At 50.9% G+C, this 20661-nt stretch overlaps 1 protein-coding gene across 18 annotated transcripts in view; it reads right to left on the bottom strand.

The window, feature by feature from the left end:
* The window catches only part of COL26A1 (collagen type XXVI alpha 1 chain), a 185298-nt gene that overhangs the window by 138065 nt on the left and 26572 nt on the right, over positions 1 to 20661 (bottom strand). Inside the window, exon 1 of one of the 18 annotated variants that reach the window (XM_085016015.1) lies at positions 13059 to 13153. The exons of the other annotated variants lie outside the window; for them this stretch is intronic. Coding sequence (XP_084872141.1) covers positions 13059 to 13141 — 83 coding nt within the window. The 5' untranslated portion in view covers positions 13142 to 13153. Of the gene's footprint in view, positions 1 to 13058; positions 13154 to 20661 lie in introns of those variants that run through there. 18 annotated transcript variants of the gene reach the window in all.

Raw genomic sequence — 20661 nt, 5'->3', positions numbered from 1 at the left:
GAGAGAGCACAGAGGAGGAGAGAGGGGCGCAGAGCCCTGGGGGTTTGTGGGAGGCCCGAGCTGGCCAGGCCCTTTCCCCCACAGCCCCCTGCAGCACAGCCTCCTGCAGCGGGCCCTCAGCTTCCCAGCCCCAGAGAGGCAGTTCCCAATTCCTGAGACCTCACCAGATATTTACGTGGAGAATACTCAAGGAATTTTCAGGAAAACTCCCCCTTCCCCACCCATTCCCACTTCAAAGGGAGAAGCAAGACCCCCTAAAGCTGGTGGTCTTTGTGGCTTCTTTAAAGTGGCTTCTGGAAAGCTGGTCTGGTGGGGACAAACCACAGATGAGGACTTTGCTCTAGGACGCGTCAGAATTGTAGGCCTGCCCTAGAGGAGAAGTGAGGCTGGAGCCTCAGTTTCCCGCAGGAGGGTGGGTCAGGCACTCAGTCCTATGGTCACTTATTTGTCCCTTGTTTTTGTCCCCTTGTTTGCACCTGTGAGTTGACCGAAATTTGAGTCTTTGCTCCCAGTTAATGTCTGACCCATAGGAGCCCATGGACAATGCAAAGTCGACTGTGCCTCAGTCACCCCACGGCTCCTAGCACTCAGCAGGCCCACCGGGAGCATCTGAGCGAGCATTCCCGATGGGCAGTCATCTCTGTTCTGGGGCCTTTGGAAAAAGGCTCTGGTTCTCATCTTCCCCAGATGGCCCCACTTCCCCTCCCCCACCCAAGGCCCTTACGTTGCTCACAAAATCCTTCCTAGCTCAGCGCAACCAATGATGCTGGTTAAAATAGCAAAAATACGTATTATTGAGGGCATGGCTAAGTCGGAGAGGAAGGAAGGAATTTGTAAGAGGCCAGAAACTGATAGTGTGTGTTCACCAGGATACACTCTCATTGCTGGGCTTCTGGATACCTGGAGGTATAGCCTAAGGAAGCTGGGAAGTCAGGTGAGAGACCCTGCTGTAAAGCCCCATGGCTGAGGTAGGCAGAAGAAATGCATAAATGTCTCAGCCTTGATGCTAGGGCAGAAGGCCTAACCTCAAGCCTTGGGCATACTCCACCTTTTCTCAGAAAGCTCCTGGAGGATGTGTCCATCACGATGAGAAAGTAAACCAAAAAGAGTGGATCTGAAATGCAGGAAAGAGGGTGCCCAAGACGGGAAAGAAGCTTGGAGGAGAGGAAACACCCAAGTTGTTGGTGAAGAGTGATCCGAAATGGTAGGTTTCAATTTCTACCTGCCCAGATCTCAGCACATCAGAGGTTCAAGGAGCAACTGCTCCAAGAAGATGAAAGTAGTGGAATATCTACTGCAGGATCAGAAGGAAATCTGCATGACAGGGGGAGTGTTTGAAAGTGCATTAATAAAATACAGAAAGGCTAAGTGAACCAAAACAAAAAAGGTCAAAAATGTGTTCAGGAAAAGAAAGACATCATAACACACTATATGGCTCAGCTATCACCAGGCATAGAAATGCGTGTTGAGGAGTTCCCATCATGGCTCAGTGGTTAAGGAATTCAACTAGGAACCATGAGGTTGTGGGTTCGATCCCTGGCCTCGCTCAGTGGGTTAAGGATCCAGCCTTGCCATGAGCTGTGGTGTAGGTCGCAGACGTGGCTCAGATCTGGCATTGCTGTGGTTCTGGCATAGGCTGGCAGCTACAGCTCCAACTGGACCCCTAGCCTGGGAACCGCCACATGCCAAGGGTGTGGCCCTAGGAAAGACAAAAAGACCAAAAAAAGAAAAAGAAAGAAAGAAAGAAATGTGTATTGAGCTAGCCAGGACTGTCACATGAATAAAGTGTCTTGGGCAAATGAGGACACAGGAAAAGCGTGTGAAGGGGAAGACAGCATCTGGAAGACGTGCCCCTCTCATATTTCATCGTACAAAGTTGATGCCTAATGCCCCACACGGAAAAATCCAAGATGTAGCCATGTGACTACGTTTCTTAGAGATGTGGGGGCCCATACCAAAAATACAAAAAGTCAAAAAGAGTTGGAGTGGTTGTCTGGAGAACAAGAGAAAGGAGGTGGATGAGAGAGGATTGCTGTTTCTCATTTCAAGCCTTGTAGAACTACTTGGTTCTTGAAACTACGTACCTGTGCAACTTTCATAAAAATTTCCAAATAAAATGAGACATTAAAATACATGATCCAGGAGGGATAATGCCAGGTGCCTAAAAGACTTTTCTCGTTTAGTCTTTACACCACGTTTGAGGTAGTCAGGATGGTTGTCCCCGCTTTACAGATGAGGAGATGGAGGCTGATGGAGAAGAAATGGCTTCTCCCAGGTCACACAGCTGGCAGGTGATAGAGGCAGGACTTAAACTCTGAGTCAGACTCATGGTCACCAAATTATAGATCCTCGGAAACAAAGCCACAGGCAAGATCGCCTTCTTTGTGCTACATATTATGCCTCAGCCTCCACAGGCTTTGAAAAGAGGGTGGTGGTGAGTTGGGATTGGTGAGATATTCTCGGAAAGTTTTTCCATGTGGCCATGCTACCGTTTGCCAGGCTATATTCATCTCTCTGCAGGCTGGTGACACAACATGAGCTTCCTGACTTGGTGCAGCTGCAAGGCTCTCAAGGGCATTGTACCTGATGACCCATGTCACTCCACTCCAATCCTCCTGGGCCTCCAGAGGCTCCTCATGGGCCCCAGGATGAACCATGCTCACCTCTATTCTTTTTTTGCCTTTTCTAGGGCCGCTCCCACGGCATATGGAGGTTCCCAGGCTAGGGGTCGAATCGGAGCTGTACCACCGGCCTACGCCAGAGCCACAGCAACGCCGGATCCGAGCCGCGTCTGCGACCTACACCACAGCTCATGGCAACGCTGGATCCTTAACCCACTGAGCGAGGCCAGGGATCGAACCTGCAACCTCATGGTTCCTAGTCGGATTTGTTAACCACTGAGCCACCACGGGAACTCCTCACCTCCATTCTTGCTTCCATCTCTCGTTCTCAGAACCCTGGGCCACACACCACACCATGCTGGGCCCCCTCCCACTCTCTTGCTGGGCCTTTGCTCACTCCCTGTCTCAGCCTTCCCATTTCTGCCTCTTCTGCCTTCAGAGCCACCTCAAATGTCACCCCCTTTGGAAAGTCTCCCCAGCTGTCCTGGGTACCACATGCTCCTGCTTCTTTTCATGTATCCCTTTGTCCAGACATTTGTGACTCCAGACCGCACATGATACCTGTTCATTGATTCTCCTCTACCGGACTGTGAAGGCAGGGACCTTTTCTGAACCATTTCTGCCTACTCAGCAATTGACACGGTCCGTGCGAAACCCTGGGCATCTGGAATAGTTACAGAATGACTGAAGACTGCTTCGTTGAGGCTTCCAGGCAAATATGCTACAAGGTAGGACCCACGATTAAATATACTGACCTTCCTCCTTAACGTATCCTGCATGATCTCAACTCTGCAAAGTGATACAGAGACAGATAGTAGGTAGATAGATGATAGACAGGTAAGCACAGAGTAAAGACCAAAAGGAAATACGCCTCTCAAAAACAGAATTATAGGGAGTTCCCACCATGGCTCAGCAGAAGCAAACCCGACTGGTAGCCATGAGGATGCGGGTTCGATCCCTGGCCTCACTCAGTGGGTCTGGGATCTGGCGTTGCTATGAGCTGTGGTGTAGTTCACAGACATGGCTCAGATCCCGCATTGCTGTGACTATGGCTGTGGCCAGAGGCTGTAGTTCCGATTTGATCCGTACTTAGCCTGGGAACCTCCATGTGCCATGGGTGCGGCCCTAAAGAGACAAAAAAAAAAAGAAGAAGAAGGAAATTCTGACACACGCTACAACATGGATGAGCCTTAAGGATACTATGCTAAGTGAAATCAACCAATCACAAAAGGACCAGTACTATGTAATTCCACATATACCAGATACCTAGAGTCATCAAAACCACAGAGGGAAGTTCCCTTGTGGCACAGCAGGTTAAGGATCTCGCATTGCCACAATTGCAGCTCAGGTTCAATCCCTGGCCCAGGAACTTCCACATGCCATGGGAGTGGCCAACCCGCCCCCCCCCCCCCCACCACAGAGACATAAAGTGGAACGGCAGTTGCCAGGGGCTGGAAGTGGGTTGCAGAAAACTGGGAGGTAGTGTCCAATGGGTGCACAGCTTCTGTTTTGCAAGATGAAAAGGGTCTGGAAATGGATTGTGCTGATGGTTTCGCAACATCATGGAGAGACTTGGTGCCATAGCGCCATTGAACTGTACACTTACAAATGCTTAAGACGGGAGTTCCCGTTGTGGCTCAGTGGAAACGAATCTGACTAGCATCCATGAGAATGCAGGTTCGATCCCTGGCCTTGCTCAGTGGGTTAAGGATCCAGCATTGCATGAGCTGTGGCGTAGGTCACAGATGGGGCTTGGATCCTGCATTTCTGTGGCTGTGGTGTAGGCTGGTGGCTACAGCTCTGATTCAACCCTAGCCTGGGAACTTCCATGTGCCACACATGCGCGCCTACCCTCAAAAAATGGTTAAGATGGTTGTGTGTATTCTATCACGATGAAAAGAATTAAATCTTTTAAACTTAAGAAATGGAATAATAAATGATTTCTTTCTTTCCACATTTTCATAATTTGCAAATAATCTATAATAAATATAATCGGGGGAAAATAAACCTTTATTGAAGAGGATGCGTCAGACCCCTTTCACCTAAACATCTGTGCTGGCCACCGGAACCCCAACCCTGCTGCTCCCAGGCCTGCTGGGCCACGGGCTTCCATCGGTTTTCTCTACCTGACACCAACATTTGGTTTCCATTCCCAACTCTTCACATAATTCTTGGAGATCAGGGCCTGCCAGTTTCAGGTCCAGAGGAAAGAAAGCGGCCCTTGGGAGGGTCAGCTTGCACCCCATGGGGGCGCATTTGGCTGGGCCATTGGTGAGCTGTCTTGCCCAGACGCCCTCCAGCCCCCAGAGCCCATCCATCCTGCAGGCTACCCACCCACTGTCAGCGGGGCAGGCGAATTTCCTGGTGCATGGTAACCCAAGCCCCTCTCCACTCCCCACGGGCATGGCCAGGCTCTGTTATTCATCTTGGGGCAGATCCTATGTCCGAACCTGAGACATCTGTCCCCACGTGCAGCAGCCCCAGGCCAGCAGGCAGACAGTTTCCAGCCCTCCAGCCTCCCTGCCAACCCCCTTGTTCACGCAATGCCTGGACCCTCCCTCTTCATCAGGCTCCACCAGGCCCCTTGCTCACACCCTGGTTCATTCCAGGTTAGAAGGCAGCTCCAGAATCCTGAGCTCTGGAGCCACTTGGGCTTCTCAGCCAAGAAAGCAAAACACTGCGGTGTCCCACTCGGGCCTGCAGCGGTTGAATCAATAAGGGACTGTTTGAGTCCATGCTCCATGCTCAGCCCTGGGTCACCCGCCACGCAGACAAAGCCATCTCAGATGGGGCTCCTGCACCCCCAGCTGCAGAACAAGCTCATGAAATGAGAGTAAAGCAAAGCCAGGACAGATATTTGACCCATGTGGCCAGGTGTTCCACCATCCGGAAGGCAGTGCCACCCACCCCAGGGGCCACCATTCACACTGGATTCCAAGTGGAACACACAGCCCCGATTCAAATGGCTCATTTAACATGCCCACAGGAACCGGCTAGGATTGGTCCCATCTCACAGATGTGTAAACTGATGCAAGGTAACAGGAACTTGCCCACAGCAAGAAGGGGAGCCAAGTTTCTGATGTCGATGAGGCCCACCCACAGCAGCCCTGCTTGGCTGAACCTTTATAAGCTGCCCCGCCCACCCCCTCACAGCTAGCAAATGCCCACCCAGCATGAACCTGCTTGGCTTTATCACCTATTTCTGGCTCTAAATGGCAGATTCCAGGGATATAGTGATAACGAAGGCTGAAAATCCCAGGGCCCCCAGAAGCTTCGCCGCTAGGATGTCCCAAGATCCCAGGCATTCATGACTTTGACCTTCTGTATTCTCCAGGTCACCGCTGTGACTCAGTCTTAGCTGTCACAGTGATTCCCCCACCAACAGGCACAGAAAGACCAGAGTCTGTCTACATAGCCAGCCGCAGGCCATATGAAGCAACTGGACATCTAATGCATGGACTAAAATATAGCCGGCAGCAGCTATAAGAGAGTGTCATGCCAGTCTCAAACACTGCTATCTTGCCGTCATCCTAACGTGCTTTGGGCCTGCAGTTTAGGGGAAACATCACCTATCTATGAGATAGGTTCATGGTTCTTGGCTCTGCTCATCAAGATGCCCTTTGGGGAGTTCCCATCGTGGCTCAGCAGTTAATGAACCCGACTAGCATCCATGAGGATGCAGGTTCGATCCTTGGTCTCGCTCAGTGGGTTAAGGATCCAGCCTTGCCGTGAGCTGTGGTGTAGGTCGCAGACGTGGCTCAGATTTGGCGTTGCTGTGGCTGTGGCATAAGCCAGTGGCTACAGCTCCTATTTGACCCCTAGCCTGGAACCGTCCATATGCCGCGGGTGCGGCCCTAAAAAGACAAAAAATGCCCCTTGGTTTTCATTTTACTTGCATTTCCCAGCTTAGGACAAGCTCGGCGGGGGAGAGAAGGAATCACACACTCTCCACCCCTGCTCAGCATTCACCTCCCCACCCCCCTTCAAATAGATGCTGGCTCTGTCAGAGAGAAACGGACCACACAGAAGCTCATGGTCTAGGACCAGGGCTGTTTTCAGGATGAATACGTCATTATTGATGGGGAAGGAGAGGACAGATGGGTGACGATGGCAGAAATGATTCAACCTCAAATCAGAATGACTGGCCTTACAAGGAGCTAGAAATCGCAGTCCATTATTAACCTATTTGTTCAATAAATGGGGGGACACGGGGAGGAAAAGGTAGGTGAATCCTGGGTCCTCTGACCCCCCAAAATATCCTATCTATAAACCAAGAAGTGAGGCAAATATCTTATCATCTTTTAGCCATGTCTGGGGACCCACAAATTGTCTACCTCTCTTCAGAGTAAACGAGGGAGAAGGAGAGAAGAGGGAGCAGAAAGGGTGACCCTGGGTGAGAACAAACCACAACCCACTTCCCTCTCTCGCCTCAGAGCCCCCTACCTAGCCATCCTTTGTTAGAAAGACGAGGCTCCATTCTTCCAGCCCAACCAAGATGCTGACTTACACAATGACCAACACACACACACAAATACACACACACACACACACACAAACATTGGAAGACTGCAGGGTTCTCTACCTCAAAAATCCTAGAGAACCCCCTGAAAAACCATTAAAATATTTTTCTAAATGCCTGAGGTAGCAGGATGTAAAATCAACAAGCTCCAAATCAACAGCTTTCCTATTTGCCAGACATAAACATTTACAAGAGGCAGGGAACAGAAAGGACTCATTCACAATAGCTATAAAAACTATAAAATGCCTAAAAGTAAATCTAACAAGATCTGGATAACTAACAAGGAGCAGTATACCTTGTTCCTGAAAAACACACAATATTCTAAACATTGAATTCTATTAATCCATTAAGTCCACACGGCCTGGATCAAAATCCCAACAGCATGTTTTACAGAACCAGAAAAAGATGATTCTGAAATGCACCCAAAAGAAAAAGGGTACAACAGATGCTAAGAATATTTTGAGGAGTTCCCTTGTGGCGCAGTGGAAACGAATCCAACTAGGAACCATGACGTTGCAGGTTCGATCCCTGGCCTTGCTCAGCAGGTTAAGGATGCAGCATTGCCATGAGTTGTGGTATAGGCCACAGACACCGCTCAGATCCTGTGTTGCTGTGGCTGAGGCGTAGGCTGGCAGCTACAGCTCTGATTAGACCTCTAGCCTGAGAACCTCCAAATGCTGCAGGTGTGGCCCTAAAAAAGCAAAAAAAAAAAAAAAAAAAAGAATATTTTGAGAAAAATGAATGGTAAAAGAGGAAATGCTCTATCAACTAAAAAAAATAAGAATAAAGATACAATAATTAAAATAATATGTTGGCACCAGATCAGATTAAGAGTTCAGAAAAAGGACTGTGAGTGAGTTCCCACTGTGGCTCAGCAGGTTAAGAACCCAACGAGTAGCCATAAGGGTGCGGGTTCGATCCCTGGCCTCGCTCAGTGGGTTAAGGATCTGGGCTGCCACAAGCTGCGGTGTAGGTTGCAGATGCAGCTCTGATCTGGTGTTGCTGTGGCTGTGGTGTAGGCTAATAGCTGCAGCTCCGATTCGACCCCTAGGAACTTCCATATACAACAGGTATGGCCCTAAAAAGAAAAAATAAAGAGAAAGGACTATGTACATAGGAAAATTTAGTATGTGATAAAAGTGGTATTTCAAGTTATTGGGAATAGCTAGATTATTCAATAGAAGTGTTGGGGGGAGGTTTGAGAGAGAAAAAACTAAAGTTAAATCCCTACCTCACAGCCTATGTAAAAACTTTCTTGCAAAGCAAAAACCATGCCTTTATCACGACTCTTCACACAAGGCTAAGTCTTAACAGGATTTTGAGGCTCAAAGCTGCTTTCAGTCTTAACGCTGTTTGAAATCTAGGATCATTCCAACTCTCCAAGGTTTCAAATGTCTGATTTATCTTTCCTTTTTCATTCCCATGTGTGTGGTAGGCCAAATAATGCCCCATCCCCAAAGATGTTCTCATCCAAATCCCAGGAACCTGCAGATATGTTGCTTTATACAGTAAAAGGGACTTTGCAGGTGTGATTAAATTAAGGATCCTTGGGAGTTCCCTGGTGGCCCATCAGGTTAAGGACCTGCCATTGTCACTGCTGTGGCTCAGATCACTGCTGTGGCAAGGGTTTGATCTCTGATCCCAAAAGCCCACAAGCCATGGGTGTGGTCAAAAGAAATTGAGGATCTTGTGGTAGGGAGCTGATCCTAGATTATCAAAGTGCACCCAACTTAATCACAGGGTCCTTCTGAAATGGGAGCAGGAGGATCAGGGTCAAAGAGAGATAAGAGGATGCCCTCAGAAGATGGAGGAAGGAGCTCTAAGTCAAGGAATGCTGGAAAAAGCAAGGAAATGGATCCTTCCCTGGACCCTCCAAAAGGACCGGTCCTACAAATACCTTTCACCCCAGTGAGATCAAGCTCAGACTTCTAATCTCAAGAACTGTAGGATAATAAATTTGCGTTGTTTTAAGCCATACAGTGTACGATCATTTGTTACAGCAGCAATAGGAAACTAACACAGCTTGCAGCGTGGTCAGTCCTTTCCTGGAAACTCTCTGTAATTCAGGGACTCTGGAGAAACCAAGAAATACAGCAACAAACACGAAAGAAGGGATCTCTGCCCTAGAGGGACTTACAGTCTTTCTCAGTGTAGACAACTATTAACTAATTATCAATCAATTAATTGTAGGACTGACTTCGTTATCATGAGCTTATAAGTAGGAGAGTAAGCTCTGAGGGCATTTAACAAACAGGCCTGAGCTTGCCTTGGGGCGGGGGGGGGGGGGGGCAGCGGCAAAATGTTCCCTGAAGATGTGCTATTTAAACTGATCTCTAAGCTTTGTGTGGGACCTAGGTAGAGCAAGAGAAAACGAAGACTGATCAAAGCAATGCAAAGGCCCTGAGGCAAGAAGAAACTTGAGATTAAAAGGTGGCCAATGGTGGTGAGTAGAGCACCCAGAGAGACAAGCAGCAAGCTAGGCGGGGTCAGACTGGGCTCCTGATGGAGGGGTCTTTCCCATTGTTCAACTGCCTTTCCAGGAAGGCAGTGTTCAGAGCTCTTGCACAAAGAGTTTCAGGATCTGAGCTGTCATCATCAGCCAGGGGACAAAAGAGAGAAAGAGCCTGGCAAACCCTGTAGAGGCCCAGGATCCCATGACCCCAGAAATAGACGGTGTTCAGTCATGTTGAGACCTCTAGGAACCAGAGAATCTGCTGCCGTGTGGCCAAGTCAATCAGAGAGGCAGGAAGAGCTAAGTGCCGATTCACCAGATAAGTCCCTGCAGAAATGACAAAAATGTCAGATGCCAGAGGCAACTGGCCAGGGTGCAGACAGCTGGAGCCAAATCAGAAGGAAATGGCCACCTTCTCCCCAAAGGCCCTGGCGCCTCCAGGGGCCAGCAGGGCAGGCAGGGTCAGCAGGCAGCCTGCCACAGGGCCTGATTCCAGAAGTTACTCTCTGGGGAAGAGGGCAGCCTGAGCGTTTCACAGTGGTTCCAAGCCGAGGAGCCCCTCCACCAGGCCTCCTGAGTGCTAGGAACTGGGGTCTTCTCAGCAAAGGCCATACAGTCCCCAGTCTTCCAGAATGAGGAAGGGGGAGGGGACCAGGCACCATCAAACAAAGACACAAAATGTTTGGGCTGCAAACCACAGCCAGGCATGGGTGCAAACAACTTCACACACACACACACAATTGCCCATCCTCCTGCCAGTGTTGGTGCCCTCAGTCTTGCTCAGAGGGCAGGCTTGGGGTCTGCAAGGCTGGGGGGCCCTGGTCCAGTGAGTAATGGTCTGCATATTTAACAAACACATTTCCTCATCTGATCCCAGCCCAATCCTACTAGTTTCATGTTACTGGTGAGGCACTGAGCCAATGAGGGGAATTACTGGCTTGACTGTGGGTCCCCTGGTGAGTGGTGACAAAAGAAGCCTTCTCCCCCACCCTGGGGCCACATGGGGTCCCCTAGCTGTCACACTCCTGGGACTTGAAGCTCATCCGAATGCCTCAGCCTCTAACTCACTGTGGGCATCTCAGGACCCCAGACCCTCCAACCTGCTTCCCAATCGTATGCTGAGGGCGACCCTCTTTGCTCTGCTGGGACAAAGGACCAGCCCCCCACTCTCACTCTTGGCCTTGAAAACTTGAGCTGTGTCTAAGGGATTCAAGAAAAGCCTACAGGCCCCTCCCTCCATATTTCCCTGGTCCCCCCCAGCACCAGGGTGGGCGACTACAGGGCAAGGTAGGAAATGACCCCAAAGAGAGGTCTTTTGCAAAAGGTGGAGGGCGCCATAACCGCTGAGGCATTTACCCTTGACGCACTGGGCCCGCGTTTCTCAGAGACAGCGTCTGGAATGACATCCAAACAGCAGGCTCCCCAGAAGAGGATCCAGTGGCCCCAAATGTCTGCAAAACTCTCCTTTTTCCCAAGCTTTGCGAGGCCCAACAGCCCCCTGCCCACTCCGAGAAAGCCCTTGTCCTCCACGGGGCCACAGAGAGCACGTACTGGATGCTGTCCTCAGCGCTTTACAAACCTTAACTCCGCGAAGCCCCAAAACCACCTGGGGAAGTAAACCCTGCGATCTGCCCATTTTACAGATGAGGACACTGAGGCACAGGGAGATCAGGTAGCTCGCTCCATCAGAGCCACCCAGAGCAGGGATTCAGACTCAGGCCGCCTGGCCCCACCGCCCACTCTTCATACCCTCCCTCTTTCTGAAGGAAACTCTTAAGCTTGCTTCTCATAACTTCCATTACCACCTGACGGAACAAGCTTGGAAAGAGCGCTGCGGGCAGCAGGGGAGCTGCCCAAGGTCAGCGGTCAGCGGGGCCAGCTCTGACCCCCGCCCCCATGGCTCTGAAGGCAGCTAGGGACAGGGCGGGCGGCGAGGCGGGGAGACAGGAGCCCCCACCTCTCGCCTGAGTGTTACAGAATTAATCTGGACTGGGTCCAGCTTCTTTCAAGGTGGTCTCGTCCAGGCCACCAAAGAAACATCTAACCTTGGTTTCCGGGAGGGCAGGGAAAGGAAGACCCCTGATGGTGAGGAAGCTGGGGACCCCTGACTCTCCAGGGGAGCGGGGAGACGCAGGGAGAACAGTGGGCTGTGTCTCCTTGCATAGGATCCGCTGCAGGATTCCTGAAAATCCTCTAACAGTTAGTTATTGTTGCCCCTATTCCCCCGCCCCAGGCGGAGCTGGTCTGGCTCCAGCTCACACACCCTCTAAGCGGCAATGAAGTGTTGGACCCGTTCAAGCCAAGAGAAGCTTGGAGTCGTGTTCTTATTGCCACAGAAATTGTTTCTCTGGGAATGGATTTTAAAATAACAGAGAAGCTGGGGGGTTGGAGGCGGCGGGGGGGGACAGCGAGATGAAGGGAGAGGGGATTCGGAAAACTCGGCCTCAGGAAAAGGCCTCACCAGATGTTTACATTGAGGCCACCCCATGTGATTTTGTCACTCACTCCTACTTCAAAGGAAGAAGGAGGACCCCTCAAGCAGGAGGAGGCCTCTGGAGCTCCCCTAAACGTGGCTTCCAGAGCTGGCCTGGTGGGGACAAAGCACAGACAAAGACCTCACTCCAAGACCACTTAGAACGACAGAGCTGTACAGGGACAGAAGCCACCTCCTCGGCTTCCCAGAGAACAGAGGTCAAGACTCATTCACTCATTCAAAAAGCAGCCATGGGCGTACCCTGGTGGCTCAGCGGGTTGCGGATCTGGCGTTGTCACAGCTGTGGCCAGAGTTTGCTCCCTGATCCGGGAGCTTCCGAATGCCCCTGGCATGGCCAAAAAAAAAAAAAAAGCAGGGAGCACCTGATACATGCAAGCCTGGCTCTAGATGCTAAAAATACAGGTATTTTACAAAAATATAAGGTGGGTAAAGGCCATGCTTTGTAGCCTTGCCAAAGCTGAGAAAATACTGTGCAGTCTTTGCAAGGTTCCAAGGAGCAAAAGAGCCGACTTCGGCATCCCAAGAGGCTGGGAAAAGCCGGGAGCCCCAGGTTCCAACCTGCTCCAGCCGGTCCACAGTCCACCAAGTGGCCAGGTGCCTCAAAGCACACAGACTTGGAGCGCTCCTCTCTCTGCTCCATCCCCGCAGCCCCTCCACCCCTGCCCTGTTTCAGGGTTCCTCACACTGCCTGTTAGCTGCCCCCCTCCTCCGGCTCTCCTTCTGCCCCGTCTCCTCCATACCAGCAAAGCTGGCACAGGACCCACTATGGCCAGGCCTCCTTAGGGTGGCAGAAAAGGGGCCTCGCCCTCAGGCTCCAAAGGCCCTGCCTGCCCCACACCTGCAGCCCTCAGTCTGAACCCAACAGCACAAACCACGTATGTCAGGCACCGCCTCCCCTCCCAGCCCTTCCCAGCTGTCCTGCGCGCCCAAAATGCGCCCCCAGTCACTGCAGAGAACACCCCCCCGACTCACCCTACAAGACCCACTTCAAACGTGACTCCTCTAGAAAGTCCTCCAGGCCAGCATTCCCTAAAGCATGGAGTCTGGAACGCCATCCCAACAAAAGGACTCCCTGGCCTCATAAGTTTGTGAAACCCCTCCTTCTTGGCAATCTGTGCGTGGTTAGCATGCTACGCAGCACAAGCACGAATAAAATGCTTACTACATATTTTTCTAAGTGCTTTATTAATATGAATTCACTGAAGCCTGGAACAACCTTATGAAGTAGATACTCTGACCACCCCCATTTTACAGAGGAGAAAACTGAGGCACAAAGACACCCAAACTCCCACACACGCACCTCCCCTAGACAGGTACTTGCTCATTCGCCCCTTGCCTGCCGCCCCAAGCCTGCCCACCCCACTTGGCACACATTTGTGTCTCAGCAAACTATACTCTTGCTTCTGAGTCAACCCCGCTGGCCAGGGCCCAGGATGGAACCAACAAGTCCTGCGCTACAGAGACGCCACAAATCCCATTGGGCCACAGCGGGTATGCCAATAACTTTTTTTTTCTTTTTAGGGCTGAACCTGCAGCTTTATGGAAGTTCCCAGGCTAGGGGTTGAATCACAGCTGCAACTGCCGGCCTATACCACAGCCACTAGCAAGGCCAGGGATTGAACCTGCGTACTCATGGATACTAGTCAGTTTCGGAACCCGCTGAGCCACAACCGGAACTCCTCCAATAACTCTTTTTTTTTTTTTTTTTTTTTTTTTTTTTGCCATTTCTTGGGCCGCTTCCGCGGCATATGGAGGTTACCAGGCTAGGGGTCCAGTCGGAGCTGTAGCCACCAGCCTATGCCAGAGCCACAGCAACGCAGGATCCGAGCCACGTCTGTGACCTACGCCACAGCTCACGGCAACGCCAGATCATTAACCCACTGAGCAAGGGCAGGGATCGAACCCACAACCTCATGGTTCCTAGTCCGATTCGTTAACCACTGTGCCACGACGGGAACTCCTCCAATAACTTCTTGAAGGTAAGTCACCAGGGAAGCTGGAACCAGCTTCAGGGACAAGGCCCACAGCAGGCTGCAAGGGATCCTTCGCTCCCTGGAAATTGCAGAGAGCCTCTCACATTCAGGCCTGGGGCAGAGAGCTCAGCCCCCAGCTCAGTCTGCCTTCCATGGACTCAGAGAAGTTTGGGTGGTTAAATGCCTGGCCTGGGTAAGCTCCAATTCCTGAGAGGCAGGGGTAGGTGGCAGGCAGCCCAGGCGCAGGGCACAGGCTCAGGCTCTCATGTCCCAGGTGGGTCAGTCAGGACACACTAGGAAGCAAACAGCTACGAGAAATGAGTCCATCTGCAGGGAAGGAAAGTGGGAAGTGTGTTCTCTGAAAAAAAACCACAAGTGATCACAGACATGGGAGGTGAGCAGAGCAGTCCGAGAAGGCTTCCTGAAGGAAGGAGTCTGTGACTGCCCCAAAAAAGGGTGGAACCGGGGTATGGGGGTGCGGAGGGGACAGGCCAAGCACCTCAACTTGGCAGAAACCATAAGAAAGAGACTTCAGAGTCAGAGAGAGTCTAGAGGACCAGGCAAGGGAACTGGGGTGGGGGGAGGCAGGGCGCCAAAAGACCCCTGCATTCCCCCAGTGCACGGGGTCTCCCACTACAGGTCTTAAGCCAGAAGGGCCATGGAATCAATTTTCTAAGTCTTGGCAAGCACTTTTTCATGAACTAGATAGAATACAATAAAAAAGAAAGTATCACATATGGTAATAGTAAGCATGACTTTGTGAAACTTGTTTCAGGTATGCGTTCGTGCATGCATGCGAGTGTGTGTGTGTGTGTGTGTGTGTGTGTGTGTGTGTGTGCGCGAGCACGCGCATGGACTCAGGACCCATATAAAAGGCATTTCCTACTATGGTCATGATGAAAGAATCTCAGAAACCTCTGTTCTCCATGCAGTGCTTCCTAAACCTGGCTTCGCCAAAGAAAAAACTGCAAAAAACAACAGAAAACCCACCTGGGGAGGCCAGTACATACAGTCCTCTGGGCCCCGGCCCTCCAGGCTCATGCGTGGGTCTGGAGATCCCACACTTTAATCTTCCCAGTTCATCCTGAGGAGCCAGCCCTCGCCCAACTGTTTAGGGGACGCTGTACCTAAGACCAGCTAAATAATGTGTGGGTCACAGTGCACCCTGAAATTACGAGGCCCCCTCCTTCGAAAAGCGGGGAAAACCTGTCATTAAAGGCAAGTGACATACAAAGTGTAGGAGTTCCCGTTGTGGCTCAGGGGTAACAAACACAACTAATATCCATGAGGACACGGATTTGATCCCTGGCCTCGCTGAGTGGGTTAAGGATCCCACCTTGCTGTGCCTGTGGTATAGGCCAGCAGCTACAGCTCTGATTGGACCCCTAGCCTTGGAACCTCCATATGCCTCAGGTGCGGTCATTAAAAGACAAAAAGAAAAGAAGGGTTTTCCTCCCTTCTGAGCTCTTGCTCTCTCTCGACCTATCATTTGCTTAGTGTTTCGTGTTTCATGTTCCCCCCGCCCCCGCAGGTAAGTGCAGACCCTGACAGGCACCCTCAGACCCTTCCTGAAACTGCATGATGTACTCTCATGCACGGCGCCCCAGCCAGGGCAGGGGTCTCCCGTCCAGGGTATGCAGGGAGGCCAGGCCAGGGTTCTCCCCTCCAAGGTATGCAGTCCCCACCCCGGAACACGCTAGGATCTGGTCGGCCAGAGGCTCTCGGTTGCCCAAGTCACCCACTGGGCACACGCTGGCACAGCCAGCCTGGGTGGGGTAGTGGGCACTGCAGCCGCCATGCCCCAGCCCTAGGTGCACGCACCCAATCCCAACCCTCTCTGAGCCCACATACAGGCTCCTGCCAGAGGCTGAGGATGGCAGCAGTCACTGGGCAGGGGTGGAAAGGGGAAGCCAGGTAGACCTGGGGTGCCAGAGTGGCGGAGTAGGGGGAGTAAGTAACGGAGAACCCACCCCAAGGAGGCGGTAGGAGGTGATAAGAGGTGGGTCATGGTCAAAGCTGAGGATCAAGTCACTGGTGCCCCTTTGGGGAGAGAGCTCTGGTCTCTCTTCCTCTTCTTAAAAGGACAGTAATCCCATCATGGGGACCCCACTCTCATGACTTCATCTAAACCTAATTACTTCCAAAAGGCCCCACCTCTAAACCCCATCACACAGAGAGTTAGGGCTTCCACATGTGAATTTGGGGGCTAGAGGGAACACAAACGTTCAATACATGACACCTCCTAATATGACGCAATGTGATCCACCAGACCAGTTACGAAGTATTCTTGCCCTGACCCCCACCCCCACAAAGATCATAAATCTGGAATTCGCACTAGTACTCAACAGGTTGAGAGCCCGACTAGTATTCATGAGGATGCAGGCTCCATCCCTGGCTTCATTCAGTGGGTTAAGGATCTGGCATTGCCACAAGATTCGATGCAGGTTGCAGATGCAAGTCAGATCTGGCATTGCTGTGACTATGTAACCAGCAGCTACAGCTCCAATTTGACCCCCGGCCTAGGAACTTCCATCTGATGTGGGTATGGGTATTAAAAAGAAAAAGATCCTAAATCTAATAAAACCTTTACAACTAATCTCTAATACAGAAGAAATACAGTGGGTAGAGGATCAAATTATTTACACCACTTGGAAGCTATCAGTCAAATCTAGAATCCGGGATTCTGCAGGACAACTGGCCTTCTTCATTAAGTCAACGGCATGGGCAACAGCCTTCTTTTAAAGAAGAGCGTGTCCTCCCACCATGAAGGAGACGCAAGAACCAGTAAGTGGACTTGATTTCGATCCAGATGTGAACAAACCAACAATAGAGAAAGGCTTTTTCAGACAACTGGAGAAATCTAACGTGGATTGGGTTTCAGATCCAATGATAAGAAAGAAGGAAGAAGAAGAAATGGTGGTGAGTCTGCTGGACATGGTTAACGGCAAGATGGCAAGGAATCAGGTGTGCGGTGAATATTACAAGCGCAATGCGTGAGTCTGGGATGTGCTTTAAAATGCTCCACACACACAGAGAAGGTGTCGGTGGGGGCGGTGGCAGGGGGACAGAAGTGTGGCTAAATGGAGGGTTCGCTTTACTCTCTCTTTGTGTGCAGGCTTGGCAACTTCCATCTAAAAATTTTAATTCGGTATTTTTAAATGTCCCCCAAATCAAAACATCGAACTTTAGAGAGAACAGTGGTTCTTAACTGGGCGTGATTTTGTGTCCCCACCCCCACCCCGGGAGATATTTGGCAGTGTCTGGGGACATTTCTGACTGTCACAGTTGGGTAGTGGAGGTGTACTGTTGGTATTTAATGGATAGAAGCCAAGAATGCTTCAAAATATCCCACAGTGGGCAGGACAGCCTCCACCACAAAGGGCTCTCCAGTCCACAAGTCATGGGTACCAAGGTTGAGAACCTTGAGACAGAGGCAAGCAGAGTTTCCTAGGGGCGCATAGGAGGCCATCTCCCTCAGCAGGAAAAGGCGTTCCTAGCAAAAGAAACAGGAGATTCAGAGAAATGACTCATGCAATGTAGCTGATACAGAGAGAGACAAAAGATAGGCTTTAAAAAGGGAGCCTTTGCCCCTAACGCTGGAGAGGGTAGATGTCATCCTAAGGCCCAGGGCTACCAATGCATCACACTGGTCACTTTCCTGCCCCACACGCACAGTGACGTCACCTGATTGTCCTGCCCTCCTTCCCACTGAGCCCAGACTCCCCCTCAGAATCCTCCTTAACACACTGGCCTGGGCAGCTCCTACCAATCAGTGAGAGCTGACCTAAGAGTTGAAATCTCTTGGCCAAGATGATACACGAGATGTTGGGTCTCCAAAGGGTTTTAACCACTGGACAGCAGTGTGGAAGAAGAAGCCAGACTATCATAGAACTAAAATAGGCCCCATCCAACCATGGCTAAGCAGCTGGTCATGAACCGTGCGCCCTATTGCCAGGCATCTGGGCAAAGAAGGGGAAGCCCAGGATGCCAGACCCCATCACCACTGCCCACAAGCTACGGCTTTGCTAACACACACCCGCAGCCCTCTTGCAGAAAGCTGCAGGGTCCCCTGAGAGCTGGGAGAGTAGGACAGCAGGTTGAAAGTTGAAAGGCAATGAAGGTGGGACAAGCTGATAGGCTAAGAAGAGGGACTGAACAAAGGAGAGGGTCAACGGGGTGAGTGAGGGAGTGAAGGGCCAGAGGGCCTGACTAATGAGATACCGAGGTAGGAGGTTCCTGCTGCCACAAAGCAAGAGCTGGGGGAGGCCAAGGAAAGTGGCTGATGTGGAGGGAAGGGTATTTAAGCTGTTTCTCTGCTTGAAACCCAGGCAGATCCCACAGTGCTTCTGGGTTCTCTTAGAAGATTCCATCTCCAAGCATTAAAACTTTATCTTTTATCCAAATTCAAACCTCTTGGCCCCAGCTGGGAGATTCGCACCCAAATAAGGTTCAAGGCCCTTCTCATGCCCCATCACTCGCTGCTGTGTTGGACCCTTTAAGGTTAGATACAGAGATGAGGCGGAGACAACAGGCAAGGCTTCTAATGACCATCTGTGAAAGGGAGGGAGGGAAAGATCAGGGAGGGAAGCAGAGAGAAGAGAGATATACATACTTTAAAGAGTTTAGCCAAGGCGTGACCCTTCCTTGGCTCGGATGGAAAAACTGGGGCGGGGAGCTGGGGGCTCCGTCCTTGGGCAGTCCTCCCCGTCAATTAATGTTACATTTCCCTTTAGCTTTCATTTGGCATCTGAACAGCTCTACGGATGACAAAAGGCATGGGTGGCCCAAAACGCAAGGCTGCAATATTCCACTGGAAACAGCCCTCTAAGGAATTGGGGTCCTCTTCCCTTTGCCACAATAGCTTCAGCAGAGGGGGCCCACCCTAAGCTGCTGACCAGGGCAGAGCACCCCTGGGTAAGGCTAGATGCGCCGGCACATGTCAGATCCAGATGTCCAGCCCAGGAGGGTAGGTACAGGTACACACGCACGCGTACACACACACACACACACACACACAGAAAGGAGGACACAAACTACCATCAGGAGCAAAAACTGTGAAATAAAAGAACACAATTTGTCAAAAAACAGCCCCGTCACCCAGCCCATCAGCTGAAACCAAGCCACTGTAAACACATTTACGGAGCCAAGCAGAAGCCAAAGCTGTGAAGAGCCCAGTGCCAAGCTTTGCCCCCAAGTCTCCTGTTTCTCATGAATTCATGAGACACAGGACTCTGTGACACCAGGCCAGGTCCAGCCCGTATCTCTCCCAGATCTGAATCAGGTACCTGCAGTGCCCACGCTGGGCTTTACATGGAAGTTACACTCTGGAGCATCCATCTCCAGATCCGGAACCTGCCCCAAGCCTCCTGAATACCTCCCAGGATCCTATTCAGAAATCCATTTTCGGAGTTCCCGTCGTGGCGTAGTGGTTAACGAATCCGACTAGGAACCATGAGGTTGCGGGTTCGGTCCCTGCCCTTGCTCAGTGGGTTAACGATCCGGCGTTGCCGTGAGCTGTGGTGTAGGTTGCAGACGCGGCTCGGATCCTGCGTTGCTGTGGCTCTGGCGTAGGCTGGTGGCTACAGCTCCGATTAGACCCCTGGCCTGGGAACCTCCATATGCCGCGGGAGCGGCCCAAGAAATAGCAACAACAACAACAACAACAACAACAAAAGACAAAAAAAAAAAAAAAGAAAGAAATCCATTTTCCACAAATTCATCCAGATCCTTCCCGAATCTAAGTACACCTTCTCGCTGCTCCCATCCTGGTAGAGAGCGTTCTGGAAGATTACCATGTTTATTTGGGCCTCGTTTTACTTGTGCTAAAACTATCCTTTCCAAGTGTTTCTGGAGGTCCCTAAGGTCCAGCCCACCAAATGCCAGAACCCCTGTCCCCAAGCACCAGATCCCTTTATGGACGTCCCTCTGGTCCCTCTCAGCATGCGAAGTCCAGGCTGCAGGGCCCCGTCCCCCACCCCCACCCCCAACACACACATACTTTTTAATTAGAAAACTAATACATGTGTATATGATCCTTGTAAACAAGACACACGCAGAGGGGAAAAAATGGGAGATCTCTTTCACTCTCTTCCTCTGGTCCAGCCCCGGGTCTTTCCAAAAGTGGTTTCCTACCAACTTTTTTTCTGTATATATGTACATGTGTAGCTGTGATCTATACATAGATTGATTCTTTTCATGGGATCATTCTATATGTATCATTCTGCAACTGTAAAAGCTTAAATTTCAGACTATTCTCATATGTAAGTGTGCAGAGGCCTCACTACTGTGGGTGTTTGGAGAATAATACTAATAGAAGCCTCGGGTAAGTATTTCCAAACAAAATGAAGGAAATAACATTGCTTGCAAAATTTTCTGGAAGCACTTTTATGCTCTTCTGAGTCCCGCCTTATCTAGCCATGAAGCTACCATTCTTCCCAACATAAAAATACCCCTGTCTCCTTGATAGATGACACTGCCAGAATTCGTCTTGGTAATTCTTTTTTTTTTTTTTTTTTTTTTTGTCTTTTTGCTATTTCTTTGGGCCGCTCCCGCAGCATATGGAGGTTCCCAGGCTAAGGGTCCAATCGGAGCTGTAGCCACCG

This window comes from Sus scrofa, chromosome 3 (assembly GCF_054392235.1).
Source record: "Sus scrofa isolate SSC_HxYL_T2T_F1_AM1 chromosome 3, Sscrofa_HxYL_maternal_Yorkshire_Landrace_v2.0, whole genome shotgun sequence".
Taxonomy (NCBI): Eukaryota; Metazoa; Chordata; class Mammalia; order Artiodactyla; family Suidae; genus Sus; species Sus scrofa.
Note: the sequence above shows the minus strand (reverse complement) of the source record. Positions and strands in the feature narration are given on the sequence as shown.